The 16,880-nt window shown below is 41.2% G+C and overlaps 2 protein-coding genes across 6 annotated transcripts in view; one reads left to right on the forward strand and one right to left on the reverse strand.

Annotated features, from left to right (window-relative positions):
- The window catches only part of LOC139754210 (G-protein coupled receptor dmsr-1-like), a 74,249-nt gene extending 71,169 nt beyond the window's left edge, over nt 1-3,080 (forward strand). For both annotated transcript variants that reach the window (XM_071671452.1, XM_071671453.1), the window contains 2 exons: nt 235-353; nt 859-3,080. In XM_071671452.1, coding sequence (XP_071527553.1) covers nt 235-353; nt 859-1,063 — 324 coding nt within the window. In that variant the 3' untranslated portion in view covers nt 1,064-3,080. The remainder of the gene's footprint in view (nt 1-234; nt 354-858) is intronic.
- The window catches only part of drk (growth factor receptor-bound protein 2 drk), a 158,395-nt gene that overhangs the window by 135,056 nt on the left and 6,459 nt on the right, over nt 1-16,880 (reverse strand). The gene's annotated exons all lie outside the window — the stretch shown is intronic.

Below are 16,880 nucleotides of genomic sequence, written 5' to 3' on the forward strand. Positions count from 1 at the left end.
ATTCTGGAGCGAGGGAAGTCTGGAGAATAGATTGGGTAGGGTGGTTCTGCCGGTGAGGAGAAATTATCACGTGTTAAGACAGGAACTGGCTGATGTAAGGAAGCCGAGGCAGAGGGTTTAGGACAACTACCTGTCCTACTGCGGCAGTGGGATTAGCGAGGAACGGGAGCAGGGCGGGAGGAGAGTGTTGTAAGATGTTTGTGTGTGTGTGTAACCTGCCGTGTCTTGCCACAGGGAGCGACGGAGCGGACCACAAGCATGCTGGTGGTGGTGATGCTTCTCTTCCTACTGACGGAGGCACCGCAGGGCGTCCTCACCGTCCTCTCCCTCGTCTACGGCCACGACTTCTTCAGGTAAGTACTACTCTAAGCTATAACACCTCCTAGTGCTACAGTGACTAGACCATCGGTTAACGTTTGAGCAGGAGAATGATTGGCCTGCGGAAAGAGAGATCGAACACCTGCCTGGTGATATGATTGGCTGATGAACTTGTTGGCATATCCACTTCTCTTACTCTACCCCTCCAAGATCACCCACCCGTGTCAGTGGGGAGAGCTCCTCTCCCAGACACTTATACTTTGTACAGTTTCATTTAGTTTGAGGTCATCCATTCGCTGCAAGTCATAACTTCTTTCGAGTCTTCAGCACATAAGTCTTTCATTTTTTGTCTGGCTGATCCTTCCAGTGTACAGTTAATATAAGTATTAGGACCGGACTACCACCATGGTTGTCTTCACTGATGCTTCTGTAACAACATGTACCGAACCAGCTCTAACGCTAGTAACACTATGACACTTTCTTACACCACCATCCTCACCGCTGCTATTCTTGCTTCTGACCAGTCCTCTCCTCCCACAGTGACTGTTACATCCAGCTGGGCGACTTCATGGACCTCCTGGCACTCATCAACTCTTCCATTAACTTCCTCCTCTACTGCGTCATGAGCAAACAGTTCCGAGACACCTTCGTCAGCCTGTACTGCGGATGCTGCAGGAAACGACAGAGGAAGACCCAAGCCCCTGTCAGACCTGAGCACCACAACACCGCCACCACGTATATATGAACCCTCACACTTCCCTCGCGCCTCCCACTAACGAGTCCTCACATCTGCCGCGCACTTTGACCATTACATGTATACGAAAACTCACACCCACCGGTACTAAACACATACGAACCCTTACATCTACCTGTACCACATATGTGAGCCCTCATACTAGCTCAGTCTGTCACACTACACATATGGGCTCTCACGCCTAACACATCACACATGAGCCATTACGTTTCCCACACTCTTACCAAACCACACACACACACACTTATGAATCCATCCATATACTTACACATCAACTACATCCCCACGTATATGAAATCTCACGCTCAGTTATCTGCCATACGACACAGATGAGCATTAACTCTCAGACATTTATCAAACCATATATTTGAGGGTTTTCACACTTAGATGCTTTCCACAACACACACACACATGAGCCCTTCTGCTCTCACCCGCAACACCACGCACAAAATGTAGGGTTTTACTCCCACACACCCACGTCTTCATCCACACATTCTGCGTACCACCCGTCCGCCGCATTGTTCCACACTTGCACTCTGGACACCACAGACTACAGGTGTCCTGCACCACATTTTCAGACCCTGAGCGTACCGCGTGGAGAACAGAAACTAAGTTTACCAACATTATTCACTCCGGCAGGAAATTTACTCTCCAAACTGCTTCACTACTAACTACCGGCATCGAAGTACCTCTTTTAAGTCTACTCTCTGCCGTCTTTCGGTATAAGCTTGATTCTGAGATATAAACTGATGCGGTACGATACACTGAACATTCTTCTAGTTGGTTCACTCACTACACAGACGAAGCACTACTGGTAGTCTTGTGGTGCGAGATGAGCTCAAGTGAGGACCTGGTGAACCTCCTTGTACCAGCAGGGATGAGCTTACTAGGGACCTAGTAAACCTTGTGACACTAGGGGTGAACAGGTAATAGGAAGTGGCTACTCGCTCTGTGCACCGCCTGGCGTCAACAGGTCTGTGATCTGATAAGCTGCTAAGTAGCTGGCTGGCTATAGTATAACCCATGGAGTATGCCAACTTACCGTGTTTATAATGGTTGTAACTAGAAGGAAACTATCCCTAATGACACACACACACACACACACACACACACACACACACACACACACGCACACACACACACCATATACATATATCCACTGTATGTGTGCACACAATCCAAATTTCATTTCTCATCTAACAATCCACATGACCGTTGGGTCAAGACCTATGCAGTCTTCCTTAATCTATATTCCCAGTCTAGCCATCATCTTCACAACGTAAATGCTGGACAAACATAATGCTCATATAATTCCGCTAAGTACGTACACTAATGTTCATACTCCGCATTACCCACACCAGATGTCATCTGACGGATTACCGAGTGTATATATGTCTATAAAACTGTGTATTTTGTGTGAATATATGAAGATGATATAAGTGTTGGAATATATTACTGGTGTTGCGGAGCGGCGGCTGCCTGGTGGTGCTAATGTTACTGTTTAATCACCTTTTGTGTTTCACTGTTGGCCGTTGTAACTGTTTAACTCGCTCATGTGTTCCTAACTGAGCCCGTGTCCAACAGAGCGAGTTAGACGAATTATGCTTTCATTATTTTTTTTTCAGGATCGTTGCTATCTGCTTTTGTTGTATACATATAATGTATTTATGTACAGGGTAGGACTACGTTTAATGACTCATACGTTAATATTATACTCCATATGCATAATTTGTGCTTTAAATAACTTTTAACGAAAATGTATCTATCATTTTTACGTGTACGAGATCGTACCTACACATCAGAAGTGTTCAGATATATGGTTGACATAGTATCACACACATGAGTCTTAAGGAAGAGCAGAGAACAACGATTGTAATCCATATAATGTAATATTTCCGCTGTACATAAAGCAATAAAAATCTAATCCTCTGTGTGTAACATTTGACTCTTAGATTAAGAATGTACTTATAAAATATTGAAAATAATGAATAAATAACTTATAAACGTATTTGGTGTTTCACTATCACCACTGTATACAGCTCATGATGACATATCCCTCACACTATCAGAAAATGGTTCATGTAGGTTGTAATCCCACAGGGTTAGGCAGAGTCCACCGTGGTGGTGAACCTCACTTGTGACAGGCTCAAGTCAAGAGTCACTGTTGCCATATTCGCCAGATGGAGAGAAAGAAGCATCACTTGGCTTATGAAACAAAAGATCTTGGCAGTGTAATATCACGAACTGGGCAAAACCGGCGTCTTGCGTGGGATAAGACTACAACTAAGGCCACTATACCATAGTGTCCCCCATCTAAACATTCATCTGGAGTGGCTGTCAAACAATATTTATGAATCACTCTAAGAACAACAGTGGCCTTTAAATCAAAAAGTTGTAAGAGTTATTTGACGTGTTTAGAAACTTTGCCATAAGTTTAAATCCAATATGAATAAATAAGACTTAACCTGGATATGAATGACCTCTCTTATCAGTTCCCACACTTCAGGCTCTGACACCATTATCTCTCTCTTTTTTCACGAAGCATATGGAACAACTGAGTTCAGCTTGACAATTTCTCCCAAGTCAGTAATATTTTCTATCCTTTTAATTGCCTTTTCTCTCTTGTTGTTTGCTGTCACGTGCCTGGTATGGCAGCATTCAAGTAACAATCCTCTCGCTGCTACAGAGTATTACTATTCAGTTTACTAACACGTTTTCATACGCTATACGTACAAGTAATATATTTCTCTACCATAAGCTTCACCTGAGTGGATCCTATTCGTATATTGCGAATAACAAAACCTGGGATTACGAATTATCCGGAAAGATTTCTTATCAAATCCAGATATTCATCTGTCTCCTGAAAACGACGCTTAACTCTTTCTAAAGACACGAGTGGAGACTTACAGTTCTCTGGCTTTGGCACTTCGAATTAGATTCATATACATTTCTCTGATCTTGTCTATGGAATCACCGCCAGAAGTTTAAACGGTATGATATAAATAAACATCTGCAACATGAGAGAGGTTTATCAAGTCTCTTCATGTGAAAGCCGTCCTCTTTCTGCCCTCCGTTTGAAGAGATTTCAGAGATAGACGGAGAGAGTGGCATAGAGAGAAGGTACTACACAACCTTGCCCAATAACTTGTGAGGTTCTTTCGTCTGTTTTCAACAATAATCATCAACTTTTCAGGCGAATATCAAATTTTCTTTTCCATCCATAAAGAAAGCACAGGCTCCACCCTGAACGAGAGAAAATAGCGTAACCAAACACCCAGCGATTACAGAGAGTAATGATGGGTAACGTGTGACCATAATTCCAGCTACGTGATACTTATGAGGATGTTTACCCAGACAAGCTGGTACTTTGGCTCGCCCGGCGCCGCTAGCCTAGCGCTACAGATGGCTGTCTCGCCAAGCGTCAGTCTCGCGGCATCACAAACAGCTGACAACAGGACTGTTTGACACTGTTACCTTGAAGAAAAGAACAACCAGTCTGAAAACAATTACGAGTCAACTAATTCTCTCTGTGTGTGTAAGAGAGAGAGAGAGGCAACTTTTTTTTTCTTACCCCTGCGCTATTTTCAACAGAGTAAATAGTGGGTGAGGGGCGGCTAATATAATACTTTCCATGCTAGGCTTGCTGGGCTTGTAAGGCCTGGCGAATCTTTAGCAAGGCGCTGCTTTCATCGTTTCACCGTCCACCTCCACTAGAGGCATTAAGGAAATGATAGTGGGAGCCCCATGGTGAGAGTTCAGTATGTAAACAGGAAAACGAGGATATTAGCGATGTACGATAAGCTCCATGTGCGATAAGCTCATCCTAGCCGGGTTTAGCTCCTAATACCTCTTATTTAAAGCTATTCATGACATTCAGCAACTAACTGGCATAACAAAATAAACAAATAATTGCGTCTGATAAGAAATTACAATTAGCATGATGTTCCTAACTTCACACTAATGGGTGTTGGGTATCTGCAGTTCTTATATGAGAGGCGTATGACGACATAAAAATTGTGAGCAGAGTTCCTCCATTTCTGGCCAAGGAAGACCTGCCACGAAGGTTTGGTTAGAAACATTCGACCATGGAAGCCTGGAGATGGAGGACCTGATGACGGTTATCTATCTACGTAGACTTGGATAAAGGTTCCCCTATGATGTGTCATCCATGCAGAAAAGGAGAAAAAACAGGTAAATAGATAGATATCAAGAGAGGATACAAAATACAGAAATAAAGGAAATTGTGCAAATTTAAATTAGAAACAATAGGAAAAATCTTATAAAGAGATTGGGAAGGGGAAGACCAGAAAACAGTTGATAATTACAACGAAAGTCTTTAACGGGATTCCAGAGTGTCACACAACAGGAAACATGACACGTGCGTACACATCAAGAACTCTGATTACTGAAAAGATGTGACTCCAACATGCAAGACTCTCATGAAACTGCATCCTTATTTTGCTTGTTTTTGTAAATAACTCAGCGAAGTTTACTTTCACTTTCTCATGGCTTCAAAAATTAGAATGTTCGTAGTTTGCCATTTCGAACACGTGAAGCTACTTTGGTTGAAGTAGTCACCATCTTTTCCAAGATATCTGACGCTGCAAATAATACAAATCAGAAATTGAGGAAGAAGTTTTCCAGTCAGAGTCAGACATACCAAAGTTTGTAGCGATATGTAAGATGTACACGTTGCAGGAGTCTTGGAATGTGACCATAATCATGTGACATGAGATTAGGTTCTGCGCACTTCTCTCTCGCCTGCTGCGCGATCATAATCATAAATACGGATCAACGAACTATAAACTCCAAACGGATGTAAGAAGTCATCGCAAAGCCTTCCGAGGAAAATAACAAATGGGACGTGGCTGACGATCTTGGCTGCGGTCTGACGTTATTTGGACCCTTCCCAAAACTGACCGTCTTCGATTACCAGGGGAAGGAAAAGAGAGCTTTGTTATCAACACTGTGAACAGAGAACAGAACTCTTTACATTTTTAAAGTCTGTCTTGGACCTCTACCATTATCAACCTCCTTCCCTACTTTATTTAATCTGTGTTTCCGAACGTGTGTGTGTGTGTGTGTGTGTGTGTGTGTGTGTGTGTGCGTGTGTGTGTGTGTGTGTGTGTGTGTGTTACGGGAGAGTGTTGTTCCGTCTCATAACTTTGTGTATGTGTATCATGTCTTCACATGTGTTGATGGACACTCAAACCACGACCGAAATCCGTTGGCGTGGCTGGAGACAGCTTTCAGCTTCTCAGGTGTTATGGTGGAGAGAGAGAGAGAGAGAGAGAGAGAGAGAGAGAGAGAGAGAGAGAGAGAGAGAGAGAGAGAGAGAGAGAGAGAGAGAGAATATCACGCATTTTTCTTTTATACCGAGTTCAATCATGGACTGGTCCTTGCAAGGCCGGAGATCAGACGCAGGCGGATCATAAGATCATGGCAGAAGAGAGAATCGAGCCATCACTATGTTGCTGGCAGACATACCTCGGATGAGGCCGTCCTACGACTCAAAGAAAACGAGGAATAAAATATAATGTCCTGTTTACGACAGGGTCGTCGTACCTGTGCTGATGTGTCCATTCACATGTTTCCTATTAATAGTTCTGCGTTTCGACATGGCTGAGGCTTCACAGGGAATAACTAACACATATGTGAAGATAGATCCTATTCGTGTGTCAGTATATCATTGGGTGAATGTATCTTGGACTAGTTTTTGCGGCTTTTTAAAACCAGTTTATATGTGTATCAATGACGGCAGCGAGTCTAGCCTGCGAGGCTGGGATTTGGGACAGTCTGTAACAAAAGAGGAATTAGTGAATCAAGCTTTGACCCAAGCTCATGTGTACCTTAATGCAGCTGACATGAATGTATCCTACTGAAGCTGACATATCTAGGTCCGCACCTGAGGCATCCAATATCCGCTATCGTTTCACTGTATGACACTGACGACTTTTTACCATAATTACATCTAATGATAAAAGAGTCAAAATGAACAAGAACTAGATCATCTAAAGCGTTCGTTGTGTCCACAATACTGCTCGTGAGGGACGTTCCAGATAATCCTGGGAATCTTGCTTTTACCTCTGTTCCTCAAACATGTTATTCAGTATATGTCTTTCACTGTGAGTGAGTTAAGGGGAGACATCGTCAAGGCGGACAACGAATGTCTGTGACGATGCTTCGGATCCTCTGGGATCCTTTAGTCGCTTGGCTGTTCGAACTCTGATTCTTTCTTAATTGATTATTGAGCCTTGGAATACAAGATCTCAAGACAAATATGATGTTTGATTACTACTTCTCATTCTCGGACTAGAAGGTACAGAAAGTTGAAAGCAATAATAGATCGGTTATGAGACAAGGGATCCCCCGTGATGATATAAAAGAAAATATCGACAATTTCGTAAAAGAAACGAAGGAAACATTTTAGACGACGCGGATTCAACGTCATGAAATTATGGTCCAAGAAAAATATTCTGAAGATTTAAGATCTTCCTGTTGAGGAGAAAATAATGTGTTTTTCTTTTCTAGTTCAGCCTGTCATTCATCAGACTGCTGGAGGGGAAGATGGGCACGGTGGGAGAGGGTTGTATGATGGTGAAGATGGGAGAGAGACAGGGTAAGAAAGGTAGCAAAGTGGGATGGGAAGAAGATGGAAAATGTGTCGAAGTAGGAGGGAGACAGGTTGACGAGGATTGCAAATTTAAGAGGGTACGAGGCAGGGAGGGACAGAGTTAGAAATGTGGCAAACTGGGAAATGGAATAAGGTAGAAAAGGAATTTCTCTTGACTGACTTAAATCAAAATGTCATTTGTTCCCAGAATATGTGCAATAATAGAGTCTGTTGTTTCCATATTCGTACAAGTTTGTTAATCAAGGTGATAATCACTTTAGATACCCTTCCTTAATTAATGTAAACACTAACTGCAAAGAGCAACACTTATGACGTTACCACTTTTACGAATGATTATGTTCGGGATGATAGAAGGATATTTGAGCGAGTTAAATTTGATGAATTAGGAAAGGGTGAGCAAGGCTATCTATTCTTAAACGAGATATTCTATGTTACAGATCTCACTTTGGAAACAGAATATTTCAACGTAGTTATAAACGTTTATAGAATATCGTTTATTAAGCTCATGTTTCAAATTATCATCATCTATGATGAGCATGAAAGACAAATATTCCCGCGTGTGAAGTGAGTGGAAATATTTGGTCAATAACGATCAGAAAATTTTTTTATAAATATAGCTCACAAATGTTTGTTTACTCAGCATTTCGATTATCTTGTCAGAGAAAAGTCGGCACCCGCTGCTTCTCCCTCATGAGAATTTAATTACGTTTCCTTAATGCATGGAAATAATTGCCGTAAGCAGGTTTAAGTTTGGTGATAAATATTGCAATACCGTGATCTCTTTTCCTGGAACAGATGCAATTATAAATCTCATAAATGGGTCTTTGATCTACCTGACTGAGATGATTACTGATTTTCATTATTCAACCAGTGATAAACCTCTGCAGCAACACCAAAGCTGAGTTTCCCCTTCAAATCTAGGGCAGTGAAGATCTAGTGGTAAAAAAGAAAAATATGTAACATTTTCTTTAATCACATGAAGAAAAAAAAATATAGAAAACGGATCACCCCCAAAGCAACCTAATTCTGTACCTTCTGTACAAGCTTGTGTGCCTGAGATCTCAATAGGTAGAACTTCTGCATATTAACAACTATTCTACAATTTCTACTGCTCTACTCGAGCTTGATATCCTGTTTAGCCTTGAAACTTTGACCCGACTACTTAATGAGTCCCATCGTCTGACTTTATTCCTTTAATTACCATTTAATGCACAGACTTTACAGTTACCAGAATTTATTGCAGCTGAGGTGCAATTATGTATGTCAAGGACGGGTTGATAATGTAAGTAATTGAACTAATGGCCGACCATTAAACAAGGTGGTTATGGTCGTGACACTAGCCTAGTCAACCCGGTCTGTATACTGCTCCCTTGGTCTTTCAGAGATGCATTAAGTAGAGTGCCTTGTTAACTTGCGGGCCTGCCTGGTGTTCACAGCACTTAACCCTATCTTAAAGGTGGCTACATCACCGTACTTGCTCGTGAAGTGAGGGTATAAGCCGTCTAAGGACAAAGAGCCGTGCCACGCTAAAGCGTCGGGAAACATTATCAGCTCGACCGCATGTGTTAAATGGGATTCAGACACACCACTGAATACTCTTGGGATTTATCCCATGAAATCCGAATTTGTCACAGTCAAGGACGTCTCACCTGATAATGCTAATCCTTGGTTCTTGTCAATAAACAACGACTCAGGAAAAGAAAAAAAATACTCAACTTTGTGTCTATTCAGCACCGTTAGGTATGTATACCAAGGCAGCAGAACAATGATCGAAATAAACATAATGCTACAAACTGATATATCAATCTAGTAATTCTTTACCATTTTCTATTATTCTAATAATAGTCACATCATATGACAGCGAGTTCCCACAGGGTCAGTGATAAAATATATGGTCTGTTGTTCCCTCCAGGTCTTCGCAGGTAACTAAAGGCACTATTTATGGCGCAAGGTCTCTGGAAGTGCCGGACCTGATAGGAGTTCCACTAGTGGCACCAAGTTTTCGCAGGTATGTAACAGGAATTTCAATTAACTGAAGGTACCAGGCCTAACTCAGTTACTAATAAAGGAAGACCTTCATTATAGACTACTGTTTTCCGCCAATACCTGAGCCTCAAAACCATCAATAACAACATATATAAGTTCAATCGATTTTCGAAAAAAAGAGTCTTTTCCACGTCATGAAAATTACACTTTCAAGTCAATCTTTCTACATAATTCTGGTGGTCCATTACTGCTCCTTCCCCTGTCTCGTCCCCACCCTGGTTTTGTTCCGTTCCAAACTTACCATTCCTGAATCCTCGCCCTACCACGCCTAACACCACGCCCTGTTCCATCTCATTCCCTACTCTGATCCTGTCCTTGTCTCCTCTCTGCCCCTGTGTCTCCCGTCCCCAGCCTGGTCTTGCCAAGTCTTTAATAACTGACTCCACTTATATAATATACAGTACTTAGTCCTACGTCCCGAGCACTTAACATAATCACGATTCTAGAGGCCGGAGTCAACGCCGGCCTAATGACGTGGGAGAGTGATTGCTCCCGTAGCGCGGGTGGTAGGGAGAGAAGACGAAGACAATGAGGGCCTAGGGAGTGAGTGGGTGAGAGCCATGACAGATGGACGGGAGGAAGAATGGAAGAGGAGAGGCCAAAGTATCAGAGTGATGGGTTTGAGGTGACAGAGAGGAACAGAGTGGAAGAGGTCCAAATGCGTTGGGAGAACTGGTAGTTGGGAGGAACGATCAGATCTAGGGAGAGTGTCTGGAGTGAGAGTGGAACCTCTGAATGATTATTGTGTATGAGTACTATGAGTACACAATTCAAATATCATCTATACTGCTACAAGCCCCAAGAGGATAGTCTGAAGTTTCATTTTTTGCAAAGTCTGTAGTACCTCGAGTGACCTCAACTATGATAATCTTTATCAATTACATTACATCAAGGTTGCAAACAGAGACCCAGATTCACCTCACACATTCAAGAATCCTCGTGTAGAGAAAGACAGACCGAGAATATTGTAGCAAATCCACAGAATATGAGAATGGCTCGTTGAGAAAATGTATCTGTATAAAGCCGATGGACTACGTAGTTTCTTACCACTTTTTACCCATATAATCCACGAGGATCCTTTTTAAACCACGAGTGATGTTGATAACCCCTCACTGAGGGTTGTGTACTTCCAGCACAACAGGAGAGCTTCAGCGTAGCATCATAAAGAAAACAGAGAACAAAAAAGGTGCACTGAGCTACAGACTAGTACCGGTAACGAGCCTGACCCCGAAAGATGCAAGATAAATATGATAAAAAGACGATTCGAGGATTTCTTCGCTGGACTGACAGCAGATGCTTATTATGGACCTAAAGACGTTACCCAGACAAATACATATTGAAGGATATCGTACCTGGATAACGTGTCTGTTTCGAATGCTAGGTCAGCTGATAGATTCAGTGCCTTCCAAATGTTTGCAGCGCCAATTAGTAGATCTAAGGGTTATATCCCTCACAAAACAACCTTGTGCTTACATAAAGCTAAGTTGTAATACCACATTAGAACCAATAGGTACAAAACGTCAAGAAACGGACCAAAGCTCAAACTGATGGTGATGTTCATGTTGCTAAACTAGCATGGAGAGTGTATGGTGTGCACGAAGGATATTCTCAGTACATGACAGCGAGATGCTCCTTAGCAGAGCGCTGGTTATGTTTACATCCGGGTCATAGGTTATGATGCTAGTAAACAAAAGCTTATAAAACAGACTAAGCTTTGATCACTGTATCACTATATATATATATATATATATATATATATATATATATATATATATATATATATATATATATATATATATATACGGATGAAAACTCAGCATTACTATCTCTTTGGCGTTAAAATGATATAATGGCAACCACAACAGGAAGCGGTGGTCTAAGTGCCTAGGAGAACCACCTGATGATCTCAGCTGTGACGTTTCATTAATCTCCAGCTTCGTTTTCTCATATGATGACGAACAGGGAAATTTGTCTCGACCATCCCATCGACCGAAATGAATTTGTTCCCTTTACGAATATGTTGTGCTTCGAGAATATATATAAATATATATATATATATATATATATATATATATATATATATATATATATATATATATATATATATATATGTGTGTGTGTGTGTGTGTGTGTGTGTGTGTGTTTGTGTGTTCTTATACTATATCTATGTTGCTTACGTCTAACATAAAGATCCTTACCAGTCTGCCCAACATAAAACCTATTAAGGCTTTTACATGGGATTCTGTAAACACAGCCCGCAGAATTTTCTGGCGAATTTTTGATTAAGATAATCTTTATAGTATTGTTTATTGCTGAAGGCTTCATTAACATTAAAGGATTTAAGTAACCTGGGAATAATGCAAAATTATCACTAAAGGGGAGAACTAAAAGATTCCTGGTATCAAGGGAGGTTTGGGTTTAACTATTTGAAATGATTTCTTTACCAACTTATGTTGGGCAGAGTGGTAAGGATCTTTAGTAAGACTTAAGCAACATAAATACTGTATAAGAACAGGACAAGAAGCCAATGTTTTGTTTAATCATATTGAAAATTATGACCACTGTACTGACTGTAGTAGTGCTAATTCAGTTATCAAATGTAACTTCTTTACCATGAGGAATATCAAGGAATCTTCTGTCATTAAATACATAAAGAATTGTGATATCAATTTAGTGGAGATCGTTACAAAGTGGATGGCTTTGTCGTAGGCAAAATTTATAAACAGTTCCCTTTCCTGTCCACATTATGTACTTTTCTGACAGGCATGATGCCTAACCCGAACACCATTATCCGGTAACACTTGTTTACCAATGGCGCCTTAGCTACGTCTCTCTTGTATATCAACTGACTGTTTTAAATCTTCTAACTTCTTTTTGTATCGCCCCCGCAGATGAGGTCATTACACGAAAGAGCACTTGAAAAACTATCGAATTTCTTTTTCCTGGTGGTTATCAACAAATACTGGATCACGCGCGCTACTGTGACCTTTTGCAATATATATATATGAAAAAAGAGGGCAAAAGAGAGTAAAGTTAGATTTTAGGGAGAATAAGATGTTTTGGAAGGAGGTAAATAAAGTGCGTAAAACAAGAGAACAAATGGGAATATCAGTGAAGGGGGCTAATGGGGAGGTAATAACAAGTAGTGGTGACGTGAGAAGTGGAGTGAGTGAAGTGAGAATTTTGAAGATTTGTTGAATTTGTTGGATGATAGAGTGGCAGATATAGGATGTTTTGGTCGAGGTGGTGTGCGAAGTGAGAGGGTCAGGGAAAATGGTTTGGTAAACAGAGAAGAGGTAGTGAAAGCTTTGCGGAAGATGAAGACCGGCAAGGCGGCGGGTTTGGATGGTATTGCAGTGGAATTTATTAAAAAAGGGGGTGACTGTGTTGTTGACTGGTTGGTGTGGATATTCAATGAATGTGTGGTGCTAGGTGAAGTGCCTGAGGATTGGTGGAATGCATGCATAAAGCTATTGTACAAAGGCAAAGGGGCTAAAGGTGAGTGTTCAAATTACAAGAGGTATAAATTTGATGAGTATTCCTGGGAAATTATATGGGAGGGTATTGGCTGAGAGGGTGAAGGCATGCACAGAGCATCAGATTGAGGAAGAGCAGTGTGGTTTCAGAAGTGGTAGAGGATGTGTGGATCAAGTGTTTGCTTTGAAAAATGTATGCGAGAAGTACTTAGAAAAACAAATCGATTTGTATGTGGCATTCATGGATCTGGAAAAGGCATTTGATAGAGTTGATAGAGATGCTCTGTGGCATTAAGATTATATGGTGTGGGAGGCAAGTTGCTAGAAGCATTGAAAAGTTTTTATCAAGGATGTAAGGCATGTGTACGAGGAGGAAGAGAGGAAAGTGATTGGTTCCCAGTAAATATCGGTTTGCGGCAGGGGTGCGTGATGTCTCCATAGATGATTAATTTGTTTATGGATGGGGTTGTTACGGAGGTGAATGCAAGAGTTTTGGAGAGAGGAGCAAGTGTGCAGTCAGTTGTCGATGAGAGGGCTTAGAGAAAAACTGAAGGAAGTGAAGCGTTTTAGATATCTGAGTAGATTTGGGAGGGGATGGAACCATGGAAGCGGAAGTGAGTCACAAGATGGGGGAGGGGGCGAAGGTTCTGGGAGCGTTGAAGAATGTGTGGAAGGCGAGAACGTTATCTCGAAAAGCAAAAATGGGTATGTTTGAAGGATTAGTGGTTCCAACAATGTCATATGGTTGCGAGGCGTGGGCTATAGATAGCGTTGTGCGGAGCAGGTGGTTTGATCGAGTAAGTAATGAAAGGTAAGAGAGATGTGTGGTAATATAAAGAGTGTGGTTGAGAGAGCAGAAGAGGGTGCATTGAAATGGTTTGGTCACATGGATAGAACGAGTGAGGAAAGATTGACAAAGAGGATATATGTGTCAGAAGTGGAGGGAACGAGAAGTGGGAGACCAAATTGGAGGTGGGAGGATGGAGTGAAAAAAAATTTGAGCGAGCGGGGCCTGAACATACAGGAGGGTGAAAGGCGTGCAAGGAATAGAGTGATTTGGAACGATGTGGTATACCGGGGTGGAAGTGCTGTGAATGGATTGAACTAGGGCATGTGAAGCGTTTGGGGTAACCCATGGAAAGTTTTGTGGGGCCTGGATGTGAAAAGGGAGCTGTGGTTTCGGTGCATTTCACATGACAGCTAGAGACTGAGTGTGAACGAATGTGGCCTTTGTTGTCTTTTCCTTGAGCTACTTCGCACGCGTGCAGGGGAGGGGTTGTCATTTCATGTGTGGCGGGGTGGCGACGAGAATGAATGAAGACAGCAAGTATGAATATGTACATGTGTATATATGTATATGTCAGTGTATGTATATATGTGTGTATACGTTGAAATGCATAGGTATGTATATGTGCGAGTGTGGACGTGTATGTATATACATGTGTATGTGGGTGGGTTGGGCCATTCTTTCGTCTGTTTCTTTGCGCTACCTCGCTAACGCGGGACACAGCGACAAAGTATAATAAAAATAATAATAGAAATGTATATATATATATATATATATATATATATATATATATATATATATATATATATATAATGTTTTCCTAACATTTATTCTGTCGTCTCTCAATCAATTGTCAGTTTATACCAATCTATATATCTAGCCATTTTTTCAACCATTTATGAGAGTCAGTACAAAAGGATTTTTGCTATTCCATGAACAATAGGGTCATTCACCCATCTGTTTATTCGATGCTGTTAATTCTGTCATAAAAACAAAGAGAGCCATCGAGCCTAGTTTTACTGCGACCAACAGCAGTAACATAGAGCAGCATTTCCTGATAACTCAACATTAGGTATGACTGACAAGAGAGATATAACAGTATTTCATAAGCAGAACAACCATATTATGAAACAAGAGATGAAAACACTGGAAGACTAAAATAGGAACCTTTTAAATTCAGGCTAGGTCTGTTGTCATGGTGACCCGGGTCACATCACATGGTGGCTAAGAAGACACTAAGGAAGGAAGATGATAGCCTTCGACACATTTTCGAGAAGCTAAAATGTCCATTATTGAATTGTGAGGCCTGTGGTGACGACATCCATATCGTGGAGAGAGAGAGAGAGAGAGAGAGAGAGAGAGAGAGAGAGAGAGAGAGAGAGAGAGAGAGAGAGAGAGAGAGAGAGATATCATATCAGTTAGTATGTACTGAATAAGTCTATCTGTATGTGTATGAGTGTATGTGCGTTGAAGTATGTATGAGGTAAGTATGCTACCAAGAAATGACAGTTTTTGATAAAAAAGTGATGAAAAAGATAAATCGTGAAAAAAAAATATATATCTGTATAAACTCATTCTCATATGTCTCAATTACAGTTGAAACATGTGGCCATTCATGTCTCATTCATAATAAAAAGAAAAAGAAAAATGAAAACGAATTTCCAGCAGCAAAGTATTGAGTCAATAGATTAGATTTTTGTTCGTCTTGAATGCAGCAACGTGGCGTTCTCTAGGGCCTCAGTTCCAATGACCTTACAGGAAATAAGATTCCCTGGATCGTACAAGGATCCACTGAAAGAGTCTTTCCATTATTACAAGCGGGACCCAGGTGGTAAGACGGCAGCCTGCTTTTATCAAATACATTGTATCCTTTTATGAAATATACAGGCAATTTTATGAGAACGAACACTATGTATATATATATATATATATATATATATATATATATATATATATATATATATATATATATATATATATATATTAATTAATTAATTAATCTATTCATTTATTCATTATACTTTGTCGCTGTCTCCCGCGTTAGCGAGGTAGCACAAGGAAACAGACGAAAGAATGGCCCAACCCACCCACATACACATGTATATACATACACGTCCACATACGCACATATACATAACTATACATTTCAACGTATACATATATATACATACATAGACATGTACATAATTCATACTTGCTGCCCTTATTCATTCCCGTCGCTACCTCGCCACACATGAAATGACAACCCCCTCCCCCCGCGCGCGCGAGGTAGCGCTAGGAAAAGACAACAAAGGCCACACTCGTTCACACTCAGTCTCTAGCTGTCATGTATAATTCACCGAAACCACAGCTCCCTTTCCACATCCAGGCCCCACAAGACTTTCCATGGTTTACCCCACACGCTTCACGAGCCCTGGTTCAATCCATTGACAGCACGTCCACCCCGGTATACCACATTGTTCCAATTCACTCTATTCCTTGCATGCCTTTCACCTTCCTGGCTGTTCAGGCCCCGATTGCTCAAAATCTTTTTCACTCCATTCTCCCACTTCCAATTTGGTCTCCCACTTCTCCTCGTTCCCTCCATCTCTGACACATATATCCTCTTGGTCAATCTTTCCTCACTCATTCTATCCATGTGACCAAACCATTTCAATACACCCTCTCTGCCCTCTCAGCCACACTCTTTTTATTACCACACATCTCTCTTATCCTTTCATTACTTACTCGATCAAACCACCTCACACCACATATTGTCCTCAAACATCTCATTTCCAACACATCCACTCTCCTCCACACAACTATATCTACAGCCCACGCCTTGCAACCATATAACATTGTTGGAACCACTATTCCTTCAAACAT

The sequence above is a fragment of the Panulirus ornatus genome, chromosome 16 (genome assembly GCF_036320965.1).
Source record: "Panulirus ornatus isolate Po-2019 chromosome 16, ASM3632096v1, whole genome shotgun sequence".
NCBI lineage: Eukaryota > Metazoa > Arthropoda > Malacostraca > Decapoda > Palinuridae > Panulirus > Panulirus ornatus.